At 29.2% G+C, this 14,500-nt stretch overlaps 3 protein-coding genes across 5 annotated transcripts; 1 reads left to right on the top strand and 2 right to left on the bottom strand.

Annotated features, from left to right (window-relative positions):
* Window positions 1–32: 32 nt before the first annotated feature.
* LOC139107384 (venom acid phosphatase Acph-1) lies at window positions 33–3,069 on the bottom strand. Its single transcript, XM_070664958.1, has 6 exons — window positions 2,440–3,069; window positions 2,242–2,358; window positions 1,914–2,127; window positions 1,071–1,279; window positions 523–864; window positions 33–416 (listed from the first exon to the last, which is right to left on the bottom strand). Exons 1-6 carry the CDS (start codon window positions 2,530–2,532, stop codon window positions 138–140), a joined length of 1,254 nt encoding a protein of 417 aa, XP_070521059.1. The 5' UTR covers window positions 2,533–3,069; the 3' UTR covers window positions 33–137.
* A 2,753-nt stretch (window positions 3,070–5,822) lies between these two features.
* Window positions 5,823–10,926, top strand: LOC139107029 (uncharacterized). The gene is made up of 14 exons (XM_070664237.1): window positions 5,823–6,026; window positions 6,118–6,233; window positions 6,315–6,425; window positions 6,533–6,798; window positions 6,998–7,281; window positions 7,465–7,673; window positions 7,780–8,020; window positions 8,276–8,341; window positions 8,694–8,836; window positions 8,978–9,088; window positions 9,349–9,617; window positions 9,847–10,130; window positions 10,203–10,438; window positions 10,625–10,926. The coding sequence occupies exons 2-14, from the start codon at window positions 6,129–6,131 to the stop codon at window positions 10,874–10,876; spliced, it is 2,577 nt and encodes an 858-aa protein (XP_070520338.1). The 5' UTR covers window positions 5,823–6,026; window positions 6,118–6,128; the 3' UTR covers window positions 10,877–10,926.
* Window positions 10,912–14,043, bottom strand: LOC139107227 (venom acid phosphatase Acph-1-like). 3 transcript variants are annotated; one of them, XM_070664657.1, is made up of 7 exons: window positions 13,876–14,043; window positions 12,964–12,998; window positions 12,571–12,675; window positions 12,014–12,279; window positions 11,758–11,905; window positions 11,332–11,652; window positions 10,912–11,208 (listed from the first exon to the last, which is right to left on the bottom strand). In XM_070664657.1, exons 3-7 carry the CDS (start codon window positions 12,670–12,672, stop codon window positions 11,017–11,019), a joined length of 1,029 nt encoding a protein of 342 aa, XP_070520758.1. In that variant the 5' UTR covers window positions 12,673–12,675; window positions 12,964–12,998; window positions 13,876–14,043; the 3' UTR covers window positions 10,912–11,016. The 3 variants fall into 3 exon arrangements, with proteins under 3 accessions (XP_070520758.1, XP_070520757.1, XP_070520759.1); XM_070664656.1 differs by lacking the exon at window positions 13,876–14,043 and adding an exon at window positions 13,469–13,708; XM_070664658.1 differs by lacking the exon at window positions 13,876–14,043 and adding an exon at window positions 13,074–13,186.
* Window positions 14,044–14,500: the final 457 nt, after the last annotated feature.

A 14,500-nucleotide genomic window follows, 5' to 3' on the forward strand; every position in this document is an offset into this window, starting at 1 on the left:
ACAAAGCAATGCAATATTAGAATTACATTCAGTTGCTTACTTATTTTATATTTATTTTGATTATTTTATATAAATTAATATTTCATAAAAGTCATATTATTTATATTACTATTAAATTCTGTTATTTTACAGTTACTTTAAATATTAAAAACTATGTACAATAATATTAAAATAAATATAAAGTTTTTGCTTTGATACAAAACGAATCCATTATAACTCGATGAGTTGGATTCTTTATTTTCTGACGAAACTTTAGTTTTCATTGAATTCTCAGTAGACCAACCACATAAAGATCGTGAATTTTGTGGTATTACATCAATAGTCGCATTTATTAGAGTCTGTAATGGGCATATATCCGTGCAGTTTGGTAGTGACAGAACAATTGTCATGTTGTCGGTACCCATGTAATAATTTATCTAAAATAATTTAAATATTGTCAATAATAATATATAGTAGTTAAAATCTTTTAACATAAAATATTTTAAAGGATCTAAACGATAAATAAAGTAAATTAAATGTTACCTTTATTCCGTAGGTATTTGTATCGTTATCAAAATATAATTCGAATATCAACGCAGCTGCTTCATTGGGAATATGAGGTGACCAGAGATCAAGATTTTTCAAAACTCCAACGATGTTTCTTGCATCACCGCTATACAACATCATCTTCCGTTCTTTCGGTATGTCGCCTATTATATACTTTAATGAGTTACCAATAATCTCTTTTAAAAAAGTTCCACCGTTTAGTTGCCTCTGCAGAGGAGTCACTGACAGAAGATCATACTCGAACAAAGTAACGTTGTACATTGAACCATGAGGAAACAGATCCATCGCCCAATTAGGTAACGTATTATTTTGAGCTGCCTAATTAATTATATTGTCAAGTAAAAAAATATGTATACTGTTAATACTTTTTAAATGATTTGACAAATGTGTTTAATGGCTAAATAAGCATTTATGGATTCTCTTCTTTAAAGAAAACATACCAAGATATTATTTAAGATAGTACAAGTTATTCAGATTTATCAAAAAATTACAGATAATATCATATTTTTGACTTGCAAACTTACTAACGTTTCCAAAGTGGTATACAAAAGAGATACATCTGATGGAAGGCTGATATTTCTTTTAGTGTACGTAGATAGATAATCAAATAAGGCTTGATACTCTGCTAGTATATTTTGCATATTGGTTGTTTCCAATATCTCGTTCACTTGTGAAGTAAAACTTGGACACAGAGAACCCAGCATCAGTGTGTCATCTTTTACTTTCAAATAATCTGCAAGAAAAAATATAACTTTTACAGTATTACGCTTAATTTTAATATGCAATTAATTTTATAATTTTCTCATTAAAAATACTCCGGTTTTGTGCACGTTATTTACTATTAATTATTATTTTTTTTTTATTTTCATGTATATGTATCTTGCATAATACTTTAAGCATCTTTTGTTTTTTAAAATACTAAAAAAAAGAGACATCTGATATGGTGTTGATTGACTCCCATCACTACCTCGATTTGCTTGATTTACTGGTGGTGGTTGACTCCCATTAGTACTTTGAATTACCATCATGGCATTATACAAATCGAAGCAGTGATGGCAGCAACTGACGCAAAGTTAAACGTACTCACATTCACACATTATAGAAATCCATCAGTTATAGGTTTGAGGTAATAATTAAAACTTACAATAATGAAAATTAAATTAAAACTCTCGCGGCATGAAGTGAGCCAAACGAGAGGACTAAACTGCATCGCGGAAAAGCGGTAGCAAAATTAATTTAATTTGGTCTAGCACGGATTTTTTTTTTTTTTAATTGAATACACTTTATATCGTGTTTATAATTGATTCACATGCTTCAACAACTTGAAAAAATTACATGAAACTAATAAACACGATTCTATTTCTTACCAAATGGTATCGGTTGCCAGTTGAAGTTATTAATCCACATTTGATTTTTCGCAGGAGGCCACAACCCGGCATTGACAAGATGGGCCGATAAGATCGACAAAGAATGTTCCGTCGTACGTGTTTTCATAATCTCGGACGTATATACATTACTCAAAAATTCGTCGTACGTTTTACGCAAATACACACCTAGATTATATATCTCATTCTCTGCATCCTGTTTCATTAAAAGGTAATAATGACAATTTATTTCTAATAGACACATGTAATAAATTAAGATCGAATCAAATCTGACAATAATATCGAGTTAAAACATCGGTCTTATACACACCATAGGTATGTTCATCGTGGAGGAAATAAAGGATTCATATGATAAAGTTTCAGGAATGTTAATTTCGTTTGTTTCTGCTTCGCCTTCCCACGGTGCATATAGTCTATGCGCGAACAGCTGCGATCACATTGATGATCATTATTATATTTCCGATATACATAAATATTAATTCAGACTTAAAGTAAGATATATACTTACAACATGTACTAATTTTAAATCTGGTACAGCTGAGCCGAGATATATGTGGACGCAAAATGCAAGCGTGATACTGACAAAATATGTCCTGGTCATGTTTATGCGTTTTTTTTCTTTAAAAAACAAATATCAATTATTTTAATTAATTTCTAAATGGATTTTGTGTTATTATTAAATTTTATAGTACGTAGATTCAACGAAAGAAATATCTCGTAGTGTTGCAATATCACGCGAATGGTTAAATAACTGCACGATAAGAATTTTCTTTCATGTCTCCGTCCACATCCGCAAAGACACCCGGTCTGTCGCTTCCGAAACCACGACCACTTGTATCCGTAGTTGACTGATAAACATAGATCCGCGATATCGAAACATAAGAGTTATTCTGATAGACATGTTCCTTGTTTTGAATTATTATTTCATATTAATATTTTTTGCTCACGTCGCTGTCATCGTTTTATCAGCTTTTTCATTTAACATTCAACTAATTACTCTAATTACAATAATTATTATTGACATATATTAAAACACGTCATGACGAATATGAGTATTAAATTAGAAATGCAAAGTTTAAAGTATTTAAAAGACACAATTAGAGAGATACTACTTACCTCTCGTCTGTACTTCTACTGGTTACCTTACCATACTACTTGATCTCATTTGTACGGTGATAACGATCATAGGCTTAAGTGATGAGAGCTAGTTAAGTATATTCATTAGTTAGACAAATATTGCATCAAATTGATAATTATGAATGTCTCGGCGAGTACAATTATGCACAGTTTTCGCTAAGATTTATAAAAATGTTGAAACTTTAAAAATATACTGATAAACTTATTTAAATATGAGTAATTATCCTTTTTCAATACGGATATTATATTAAAACATTCGAATTTCAATTAAATTATTATTAGTAATATAGCACTTGAAAAACTTTTAATTAATATAATTGTTAATAATTTTCACGAATATACATGTACAGTAATTTACGTATCTTATTTGCTTAATTAATTTATGCTTGTCACATGTGACACACGCGATCGTATCATCCACAGCAAGCATAAGAAAACGTGATCGTTGACGACAATAGTGTTAATTACGGTATCACGACGATTTCGCAGTATGTTTTACAAAAGCTAATCATAAGTCGTAACGAAGGTCAACATCAGAAATGATTTTGGCATTAAGAATTAGCTATCAACGATAAGGCTCTACACGTCGCAGTAGCATTTTATTATTATAAATTACAATTAGTATTCCATTAACTTGCGCATTAATTGATATACATATTATTAGCATATCAAATTATTTTTTTAATTTTAAAAACAGGCTAAGTAAAAAAAAATACAAAATCAGAAACACATTTATTAATTTATTACTGAATTTCCGAAAAGTAAAAGTATAAATAAAATAATTTTTAATAGAAAGATATCTTGATACAAAGCTTCGATGAAAATAATATCAGAAATAAGTAATTTTATCTTGAATGCAGATTGAATATTGTAAATTACTAATCGTTCAATTATCGTTCATTTACAATCATTATTCATCTTATAGCAAAGGCATCTGGCGATAAATCATCGCTGATACATGGAACACGATATTCAAGACTAAAAGACTCTCCTGGTTTTATTAATTGTGTTTAACTTTGATTATAATGAGAAGATAAGAAAGTAAAAATGAAAGTGTGATGAGTCATAAAGTTATTTTTATTCAAAGTAGATTAAAAATTACTTATATTTAAATCGCAAAACATATACGGATACAAAATTATTTAAGGCTTAACATTAAATTGTAAATGTTGTGTAATGCCAAATTACTCAGGTAGTAATTAGCAGCTTACAGAAACGATATCGTCAACGGGAAAGGCCCCAAAAGTTGGAAAGACATTAAAATCACGAACAAGTCACTCGATCGGGTATCCCCGATTTGCGTAACCATAAGTGATTCTTCCGCATCTAATAAAAATTTTATTTCCGTCACGAAGGAACTATTTTCACATTACCTGTAACAAACTGCTCGTGACAAGATCGCTTAAAAAGTTATTGCTAACTTGGATATTTTTTTTATAGGAAAAAAAAAACAAGAAAAATATATAATTTATAGAAATGCGTTTATAACATTTACTTAATAAAAACTTTATTCAGATTTGTTCTCTCTTTAGAAGAATTTTATATTTGATAAAATTACATCTTTTTATGAATAACAGGGGGTTTTATTATATTCGTATAATTAAAAGCCATTTTGCATAAATAACAGTTTTATGTAAATGTATGTTTTAAAGTAAAAAAAACTCGTTTATAATCAGTTTTTTCTTTGCAGATATACAGTACATATTTATTTCAACGACGTGTATTATCTCAAAATTATTCTCTTTGCAACCTGATAGTCTAATGGCAGGAAAATACTATGTACTTTACTATTGTCGCGTACATTGAAATATTTTTCTTTATATGTTCGTTTGAAAACGTGATAAAAATTTTTGCAAATTGCATCAATATATACAATCACTGTGTTATGTCACAAGCCTCGTCTTTTATAATTTTACATGCCTTTTATTATTTTAATGCTTGAAGTCTTTTTATCTGATACTGCTGCGTTATTTGGATAATTCTATGCGTATATAACAACGCTGTAATAACGTGTAATAATAACAATTATAAATTATTATGCTCACGTTATATAATATTAATTGCATTTTATTGTATAATTTTTCAAGTGAACAAAATATTTTGAAAAGAAAATAACACAAGTGATCTATTATGCATTATATAATATTAGATAACGACTCGATCCTTCAGATAGTATAGCGTTACGTAATTAAATATTTCTGATATTATTTAAGTTAATTTTAATATTATAACAAGATTATTTTTTAGCTTGTAGTTAAAAAAAACAAAATTTTGTGAAATTAATTACATTCTATTTATGTTTCAACATCTATTTTTACGTTTTCTGCGACGTCACTATAAGAACGACGTCAGAGCACGTAATTATACAACGATTAATTTTAATTTTAAGGATATTCCATTCACTTAGCATTCTTAGAATAGTCGCGAGATTTCTTCGTAATACCTGCGGCAATTCATTCAAGTCTTGACGCATTTCTTTCCCTGCTGTTCGCAATTACCTTGCAGCGGAATGTTTTCAGACGGGAAGTCCTGCGATCTTTCGTAATGTTCCCGTCATTTTCGTGCGCAATAACGTACGTCTTTATGCTGTATTAAAAAAAAAAAGTATTAAATTCTTAGAGATAAATTTTCTGTTAATGTGAAGAAACGTGTAATATGTTATGTAATTTCAGAAATATCAATCATACAATGAACTTCTCCTGTAAACTTACATGCGTCATAATATTCACGGTATGACGTTTGATAAAAAAAGAGCTAGGACAGGAAGTATAATATGGTGGGGTATGTTCATATATCTTAAAAGCCTTACACGCCATGAGAAGAGACCAGTATCCAATAATCCTTGCAATCGGTAGTTGGACATATTGTTTTTTATTCAAGTTTGGCGTCGAGTACTACTTGATAAAACACTGAAAATTATAATTTATTTTTGGAGTAAAATTCACTTGTACGTAAAATGTAAGTATTATTTTATTAATGTATATTAATTATTTAAAGATATATTAGCAAATTGTACTGTCAACTTAATGGCATTATGTTTTTAAATTAGATACCAACAACATGGTTTCGTGTCATATTTTGCATAATTATCTAACAATTGCTATTATTGGCTTAAACATAATTCTGATCGGAGCTGTGCCTTCAGAACTTAAATTAATTAATGTGGTAAGTGTTGAAATTATAAATTATACGTACACACGTGCAATTGTTACGTTTTAATGATTATTTTTATTTATTCTTTTCTAGATATTCAGACATGGTGACCGGACACCAGATAACAACGGTCGTGAAATGTTTCCGAACGATCCATATATAAATTATTCTTTTTATCCGACAGGTCTTGGACAGTTGACCGTAGTAAGTAAAAAGCGATATTATTCAAAATAATCTTGTTTTTTATTTAATTGCGAACTTTTGCGATATCCCAAAAAGAAATTATTTTACGATTAATTAATTATTTACAGGAAGGCAAGAAACACGAATATAGATTGGGAAAATTTTTGCGCTCGAGATACAATGACTTTCTTGGTACTTTATACACTCCGAAATTAATCGAAGCCCGTAGTTCGGATTTTGAAAGAACAAAAATGTCTTTGCAACTTGTTCTTGCAAGTATGTTCCCACCGAAAAGTGTACAGCGATGGAATTCTATTTTAAATTGGCAACCAATTCCAACATCATACACACCACGTATTGACGACAATATTATCTTAGCCGACGAGTGTCCGCAGTAAGTATAATAAAAAATTAATGAAGCATGGAAATCAAATAAGAAATTAATTTTTAAATTATATTAATCTTACGTTATTTTTGATATTTAATATTTACTAAGACGAACGAAAGACAAATATTTTTATCAACTTTTTAGATAAATATATCTAGAAAATTAGCATAGAGATAGATAATAAATCTACATTAAAAATTTTCAGGTACCTTGAAGAATATGACCGAATACTAAATTCACCTGAAGGGCAAAAAAAAATCAATCAGTTCAAGGACTTAATGGGCAATTTAACGAAGTTAACCGGCAAAAAAATACAGACAGTAGAAGAACTTTATTTTCTGTATCAGACTTTTATAGCCGAATCTTCCTTGGGTTTACCCCTTCCTGAATGGGCGTACGATTATTTTCCTTATGGGTCATTGTTTGATGGAATTGTGGCTTCATATAATATTAGTAATTTTACTCCTTTAAGTAGAAGACTGAATGCTGGTAAGTTATGTTTTCATTTTAACGAAAGAAATATTGAAAAATATATATTTTTGTATAATACATAAATTAATAACTGTTGCTAATAATTATATCAAATATAAACGTTAAAAAATTTGATTAGAATTCTATAATATATAAAATTTAATTTATTACGTTTTATGACAAACTCTTTCACTGCTTTAGGTCCAATGATTCGTACCATGACAGATAATATGATAGCCGCACAAAATCCAACTGCCGCTCCAAATACAAAGGCTTATTTATATAGTGGTCATGAAACTAACATTGCTGCTATGTTGCACGCGTTTGGTGTGTACAAGCCGCACGTACCTGAATATTCTAGCGCACTTATTATGGATTTGCAACAGATCGAAAAAGAGTATTATGTGAAGGTAAGTGTCTTATTACAAAAAAATGTTGAGAATAAATTTAAAAAAATGTATAAATTTAATTAATTAATTTTTATAGTGTATTGTATCACGCAATGAATTTTTTCAGCTCGTCTATTATAGAGGCATTCCGCCAACTATCAAAGAACTTCAAATACCAGGTTGCGACGTGCTCTGTCCCTTTGATAAGTATTTGGATCTAATTGAAGACTTGATTCCGTCTGATGAAGAAATGATTTGTGACAAGAGACAGACTCCAAGTTTTTCTGACACGCCATATCCTGCTGCTTTGCAAAATATTCTGGACAATTTAATCAAGAGATCAGTTCCTTATGATAGTATGGAGCGATAACGTGCGAGCCTTATTTGGCTAATAAATAGCGTCAAAATCGTCAATGATTATTCTTAGTGCCATAAATATTGTGATAAGATATTTTTCATAAATTCTTGTTTAAGTTTATTTATTAAATAGTCATTAAACATTCATATATCATTAAACATATTGCAACGTTCACGTAAAATATTTTTTATTAAACTGCGAATATTGTTAATATTGTTACTCTTACGTTACTTAAGTTTACGGCTATGCAATTTGTGTAAAATAGCCTTAAATATTAAAGTGAAGCATAGTCACTACTTCAGTTTATGCTTAACATTCGAAGCAGTGAGCAGTAAGTGTCAAAGTAAAAAGTGTTTAAAAAACAAGGCCTTATATTTACCATTTCTATTTTTTTTGTTTATCGCGGTGTACTTCAGTTTTTATTTTAAACCCGAATTTGTAGTTTGGTGGATTTTTATTTTACATTTTATAGAATAGTTTCGGTAGTTTGCAGTAAAATAGAAGCATATTTTTTATTACTTTTTTAAGCTATTTTGTGAGTGACGTAAGCAAACTGACTTTTTACTGCAAACAAAGAAGAACTAATATTTTATACATTTTTACACCTGTTTACACAACTGATTTTATCAGTTTATCGCTACCACGACATTTAACGTTCTCGAGGAAGAATTATCTATAAGTCTAATGGCATTACTCCTTCAGATTAGGTGCCAGCAACATGCTCTCGTCTTTTATACACGGCAATTATTTGTTAATTAGTCTAGTTATCGGTTTAAATGCTATTCTATTCACAAGTGCGCAACCTCAAATCAAGTTAGTTAATGTAGTAAGTACCACTAAATATTATATCAATTGTTAATTACAAAAGTTCCTGAATGTGTTAAACAAAATTAAAATATTTACATAATTTACGTGAAATAAATTTAGTCGATTTGTTTCTCATAATTAATAATATATTTGCACACAGGTATTCAGACATGGCGATCGAACACCTGACAACAACGGATACGAAATGTATCCGAACGATCCGTATTTAAATTATTCTTTTTATCCGGAGGGCTTAGCACAGTTGACTAATGTAAGTACATCGCTTTTTTTCAAATTCTCCGAATCGTAAAATAGATATATTAAAGTGCATTAAATTAAATTAATTAATTTGTACGATTAAAAAATAAATTTCTTAAATCATCGATTAATTAAAAATATTTTGCGCGTCATACAATTATCATTAAAATATAAAAATAATATAAATTTAATTAAACACTCATCAATCATGATCTACAATTAATATTTTGTTACTTTACAATTTTATTAATAATTATTAATACAATTTTTCAGCCGGGCAAAATGCGTGCGTATGAACTTGGACAAGTTTTACACAGCAGGTACAAAAATTTTCTGGGAGACCTATATTTGCCAAATCTCGTCAAGGGTCACAGTTCGGATTATGATAGAACGAAAATGTCATTGCAACTGCTTCTCGCATCTTTATTTCCGCCAGTAAATATTCGACAACGATGGAATCCTACATTAAATTGGCAACCAATTCCGACATCATACGTTCCACGTGTTGATGATAACTTCTTTTTAAGTGACGAATGCCCGCAGTAAGTAAAACTGATTTTAACTGAGAATTAAAAAAAGGTATAAACAATGGATAATTGTTTTTAATAATTTAATCGAGATTGGTGTAACGTTTAGGCTGTTTAAAATAGAAAACAGTATAGCTATTTCACTTACATATTTTAATATAAATACTGGCTGCAAGAAAAGTTCATATTTTAAAGCTTGAAACTTTTACTTTTAGAAAAAATTTACAATTAATATTGTTTTTAGGTTTCTCAACGAATATAATCGTGTGCTGAATTTGTCTGTAACAAAGAAAACACTGTCCCGTTTTCAAGATATGATGAATAATTTGACACAGTTAACCGGCAAAAAGATCGAGAAGCCTTTGGATATTTATTACTTATACCACACCTTTGTAGCGGAGTCATCTATGAATTTTACACTTCCTGAATGGGCATATGATTACTTTCCATACGGCCTATTGTTCAATGCGACTGTAGCAGGATACGATATTGCAAATTTTACTCCTTTATTAAGAAAGTTGTATTCTGGTAAAGTATCGTATTCACAAATTTACTGTAATGTTATAATATCCTTTTATAAAACATGTTTACTTTTTATAGGCCCAATAATTCGTGCTATAACGGAAAATATGCTAGCTGTACAAAATGCAGAATGGAATAGTACAAATCACAAAAATAAGAATTTAACAAGCACAAAAATTTATTTATACAGTGGTCACGAAACTAATATTGCGTCATTGTTACATGCGTTTAATGTGTACACGCCTCATATACCTGAATATTCTAGTGCAATCATTCTGGAATTGTTACAACAAAATCATCAGTACTATGTAAAAGTAAGTGTATTCTCAAATATCAAGTATTATTGCAAATAATACAACTTCAAAAAAAATAAGAAAAAAATTAATTATACCATAAATATATTATTAATTTTTGAATTATATATTTTAAAAGCATCTTATGTTAAACAAATCTATTTTTTTAATATTTTTAATTTATTTATACCATGTATAATTTTATAGCTGTTACACTATCGAGGCATTCCGCCTGTTATTGATGAACTTCAAATCCCAGATTGCGAATATCTCTGTCCTTTCGAAAAGTTCTTAAAATTAACTGAAGATTTAATTCCATCTAATGAAGAAATGGTTTGCGACAAGAGGCAAACTGAGGATTACGCAGACACGAAATACCCTGCAGATAAGGATAACGTGATATACCGCTTAATAACAAATCAGTTATCGATTTTAGTAGAAGATAATAACAATATATAATGTCAATTTATTATACAATAATGTACTATTTAGTATGTTGTGCATGCTTATATTCCTTTTATTTATTCTCCAAATCTTATATATACAAATTTCGATATAATGGTTATTTTATATTAATCCATGCGCTAACTCTGATAAATTTAAATTCTGTCTTTCGTAAATAATTCCAACATATCATCTCTATTTATATTATCTATGAAACAGGATATTTCTTCTTCTAAGGGTATCACATCTCGTACGAGCTCTAAATAGGTTTCCAGAGGGCAAATTTCGTCGCAACCTGGCACCTTAACGACTATCAACTTTTCCGTAACGCCTGTCCAGAATAAAATCTATCAACAAAAAACAATCAATTATTAACAGATATGTAATTCAATTAATTTAAACTATATATACTTTAACTTTACTATAATTTAATTTTTTCGACTATTAGAAAAAAAATTATATATAGTTACTTTGATAAAAAGCTTGTCGGAATCATCTCGCAGTTTCTCAATCAAGAACGCCGACCCATAATCAGGTAATCTCGGTTTGCTAATATTTTGAGCTCTAGCAAACCCTGCAATGTTTGTGTCGTGGCCGCAGTACGCATATATTTTTCGCGGATTTGAATGTTTATTTAAGTTCTCGATGAATCGCTTGATAAACATACCACCGTTCAAACGCTTCAGCAAAGTCGTGTATGAGCGAATTTTATATTCCAGCACAACGATTTGTTGCATCTGTAGATATACGTTATTGGTGCACCATTCTGGCAGAGTTAGATTCATATTTTTCTGAAAAAAAATGTACAATACTAATTATTAAATATTTTTATATTAACATATAAATGATTAAATAATTTTAATCTTAAGTCAAAATTTATCCAAATTTCTGCTCACCTGTGCTGTTAATAAATTGTAAAGATCTAATATATTTTCATTAATTTTGCCCGTTTTATTGTTTACAAACTTATATAAATCTTCATAAACTGCAAATTGATCTTGGATCTCTTTCAACTTTTTTGTTTCTGCTATAGCTTCTTTGTATCTAAGCAAAAAATATATTGGTAATTAATGATATTGAGAAAATTTTAGAATTAATAAAAAACGTAATTTTTATATACAAAGTTTGTTGCTTTAAAAATCTAATACTAACATTGGACAATTTTCAGATTTGAATAATATGTCTAATTTTTTAGGAACATGATACGTAGGCATGGGAAGCCATAATAAATTTGGATTCCATAAAAGTGATGTATTTGGAGGAAACAATCCTGCTAACATCAATTGTAAAGACATTTTTGTACGAAGACTGTCTGAACTGATAGCGTAGATATCTTGCGGGTAAGAGATCGATTCTAAAAAGTCTTTGTAACGTTGCCTCAACATTGTGCCAATTTTAAATTCCGTCAGTTTTCCTTTCTGAAAGATATAAATATGTAATGTATTTAAAAGGAAAACTTACACATGTATACGTATGTATTGAATGTGTACATATAATGTTTATGCAAATACTTAGACCCAGTAAATAAATGAAAATAAGAGTCTACGAAACAGCTCTCTTGAATACCAATTAATGATATATAAAATATGTTATAAATTAAATTAAATTTTAAAGATTAATTCATATTTTAATTCGTATTTTAACTGTTTAAGATTAATATTACATTAACTAATAATTATGTCAATCAATATTAATATACATATACTTACATTAGTTAATTGAGCAAGACCCCATGGCTCATAAGTCGACAAGTTATACGGATCCGTAGGATACATTTCTTGAATTCGCGGTGTCCGTTCTCCATGTCTCATTAGCTGCAACGTTTCATGTTATATTGTAATTGTATTTATTATAGCACAAAAAATAGTAATATCTAAATACATTTCAATATTTTACATGTGTTATAAAAGAGAACATCACAAAACAGTGTTCTTACTGATTTTAATTTTCATAAAAATATACAAAAAAAACAGCTTTTATCATTTTTATCTGACTTTACACATTTATTTGCATTGTGTAGAATATTTGCATTTAATTTCAACTTTATAGACTTTCTATTAACAAATTGTATAGTGTTAATGTTATATATTTAAATTTTTTACCACTTGAAGTGATTCCAAATTGAGCTCAGGTCTTCCTAAGGACACAAATAAACTTAATAAGAAAAATGTCTGGAGAAATATTTGTAAAGAAACACGATCCATGTTCGTACAATATGGAGTGATTGCAAAAAGTGAAAAAATATTTAATCGCTCGAAAGGCACAAGCGAACACTCCACATCACGTTCCGTCTACAGATGGACTATAAACTGATTAATACAAAGCGCTCAGAGTCGTTATATTCAATGTTTCGCTCTTATCAAGGCTACAGTTTAGATTCTGTACCGAGTGACGAACGTGTATCGTGTGATATACATAGAAAGAAAGAGAAAAAATTAAAATTGTTTACTTGAATTAAGATTTAATTAAATAATTCCAAACTCTCAAATCGTATGGAAATGTAAAAATATTTATTAAAAATAGTTAAATATATCAATTAAAAGAGTCATGGAATTTGCGAGGACCTCGTTAATTATTTACACGGTGATCTTTCCAAATTATACGTACTTTTATTATACTCGCATTCTTCTGCCAAGCAATATTCAGCAATTGCTTTAAATGACGCGAAATAGCAAAGAAGTAAGAAAAATGCCAAACGACGATAAAATACACTATTCCATGCCATCGCGAAATGCGATTTATACCGATACGTCTTGGAAATATCGAGAGACACGGTGTTTCGTTATATAATATAATCAACCGTCAACTTTCGCACGAGAATACACACTGATCGCTCAAGCTGATATACACGATTACAATTTATGTTTATCATCTTAAGTCTGATATTGAAACTTTATTAAACAAATAAAACGATTGCGGTTCAAACTAGTAGTTTAATTGAAAATAACTGCAGTGAAGCAGAAATTTATAAATTAATTACTTAATTGTTATTTTATGAATTGTCTATGACTTACTTTAATGAACATACAGGGTAAGCGTAAGCGCTAATAATTTTAATACCACGAATTAGAAAATCCGAAATGACTGTTTTTTCTATCATTGCCACCCATAGCAAGTAATAATCTTCTTTTAATTGTTTCTGTTACAGCAAAAGATGTGCGATCTAATGCACCATGAAATTCCTAGAAAATATAATTATAAATCTAGCGTATTTATAAATTATTTTATTAATAAAATCATATTTATTTTGTGAACATACTTCTGGATAATTTTGACTCAATAACTCTGTAAAAAAATATGTACATATGTTATTGTTGAATAGAAATGTAAAAACATAACATTTTATAGTGTTTTACAGCTTTTCACGTAATTAATACATAATTCCCGATTCATCTTTCCGTGCAATTCAATTTGTTTTTATAATTATTTACATTGTAATGCTATCTAAATTCTTGATAACCTTTAAGAAGGCATTGCACCACGGTGTCAACTTGGAAAGTAGAGGCAGTGGCGGCTAGTAACAGATAATAAAAAAATTATACTGACGTGCGATAATTCGTCTAATTAAACTTAAGTTGTAATGTACGTACCACTAAATAATTAAACGTTTAATTTGGCACCGATTGACACTCATCACCA

This window comes from Cardiocondyla obscurior, linkage group LG12, assembly GCF_019399895.1.
Source record: "Cardiocondyla obscurior isolate alpha-2009 linkage group LG12, Cobs3.1, whole genome shotgun sequence".
NCBI classification, from domain to species: Eukaryota; Metazoa; Arthropoda; class Insecta; order Hymenoptera; family Formicidae; genus Cardiocondyla; species Cardiocondyla obscurior.

What these genes read in the sequence shown, in the direction of transcription:
- LOC139107384 (XM_070664958.1), bottom strand. Translation starts at nt 2,532, where the DNA reads ATGACCAGGACATATTTTGTCAGTATCACGCTTGCATTTTGCGTCCAC. An exon ending in CCACGATGAACATACCTATG is followed by an intron (nt 2,128 to 2,241) that starts GTGTGTATAAGA and finishes TTAATGAAACAG; the next exon opens with GATGCAGAGAATGAGATATA. An exon ending in CTGGCAACCGATACCATTTG is followed by an intron (nt 1,280 to 1,913) that starts GTAAGAAATAGA and finishes TTTTTCTTGCAG; the next exon opens with ATTATTTGAAAGTAAAAGAT.
- LOC139107029 (XM_070664237.1), top strand. Translation starts at nt 6,129, where the DNA reads ATGGTTTCGTGTCATATTTTGCATAATTATCTAACAATTGCTATTATT. An exon ending in AAAAAGAGTATTATGTGAAG is followed by an intron (nt 7,674 to 7,779) that starts GTAAGTGTCTTA and finishes GAATTTTTTCAG; the next exon opens with CTCGTCTATTATAGAGGCAT. An exon ending in TTAAGTGACGAATGCCCGCA is followed by an intron (nt 9,618 to 9,846) that starts GTAAGTAAAACT and finishes TATTGTTTTTAG; the next exon opens with GTTTCTCAACGAATATAATC.
- LOC139107227 (XM_070664656.1), bottom strand. Translation starts at nt 13,586, where the DNA reads ATGGCATGGAATAGTGTATTTTATCGTCGTTTGGCATTTTTCTTACTT. An exon ending in AGAATGCGAGTATAATAAAA is followed by an intron (nt 12,999 to 13,468) that starts GTACGTATAATT and finishes TTGTGTCCTTAG; the next exon opens with GAAGACCTGAGCTCAATTTG. An exon ending in AAATCTGAAAATTGTCCAAT is followed by an intron (nt 11,906 to 12,013) that starts GTTAGTATTAGA and finishes TTTTTTGCTTAG; the next exon opens with ATACAAAGAAGCTATAGCAG.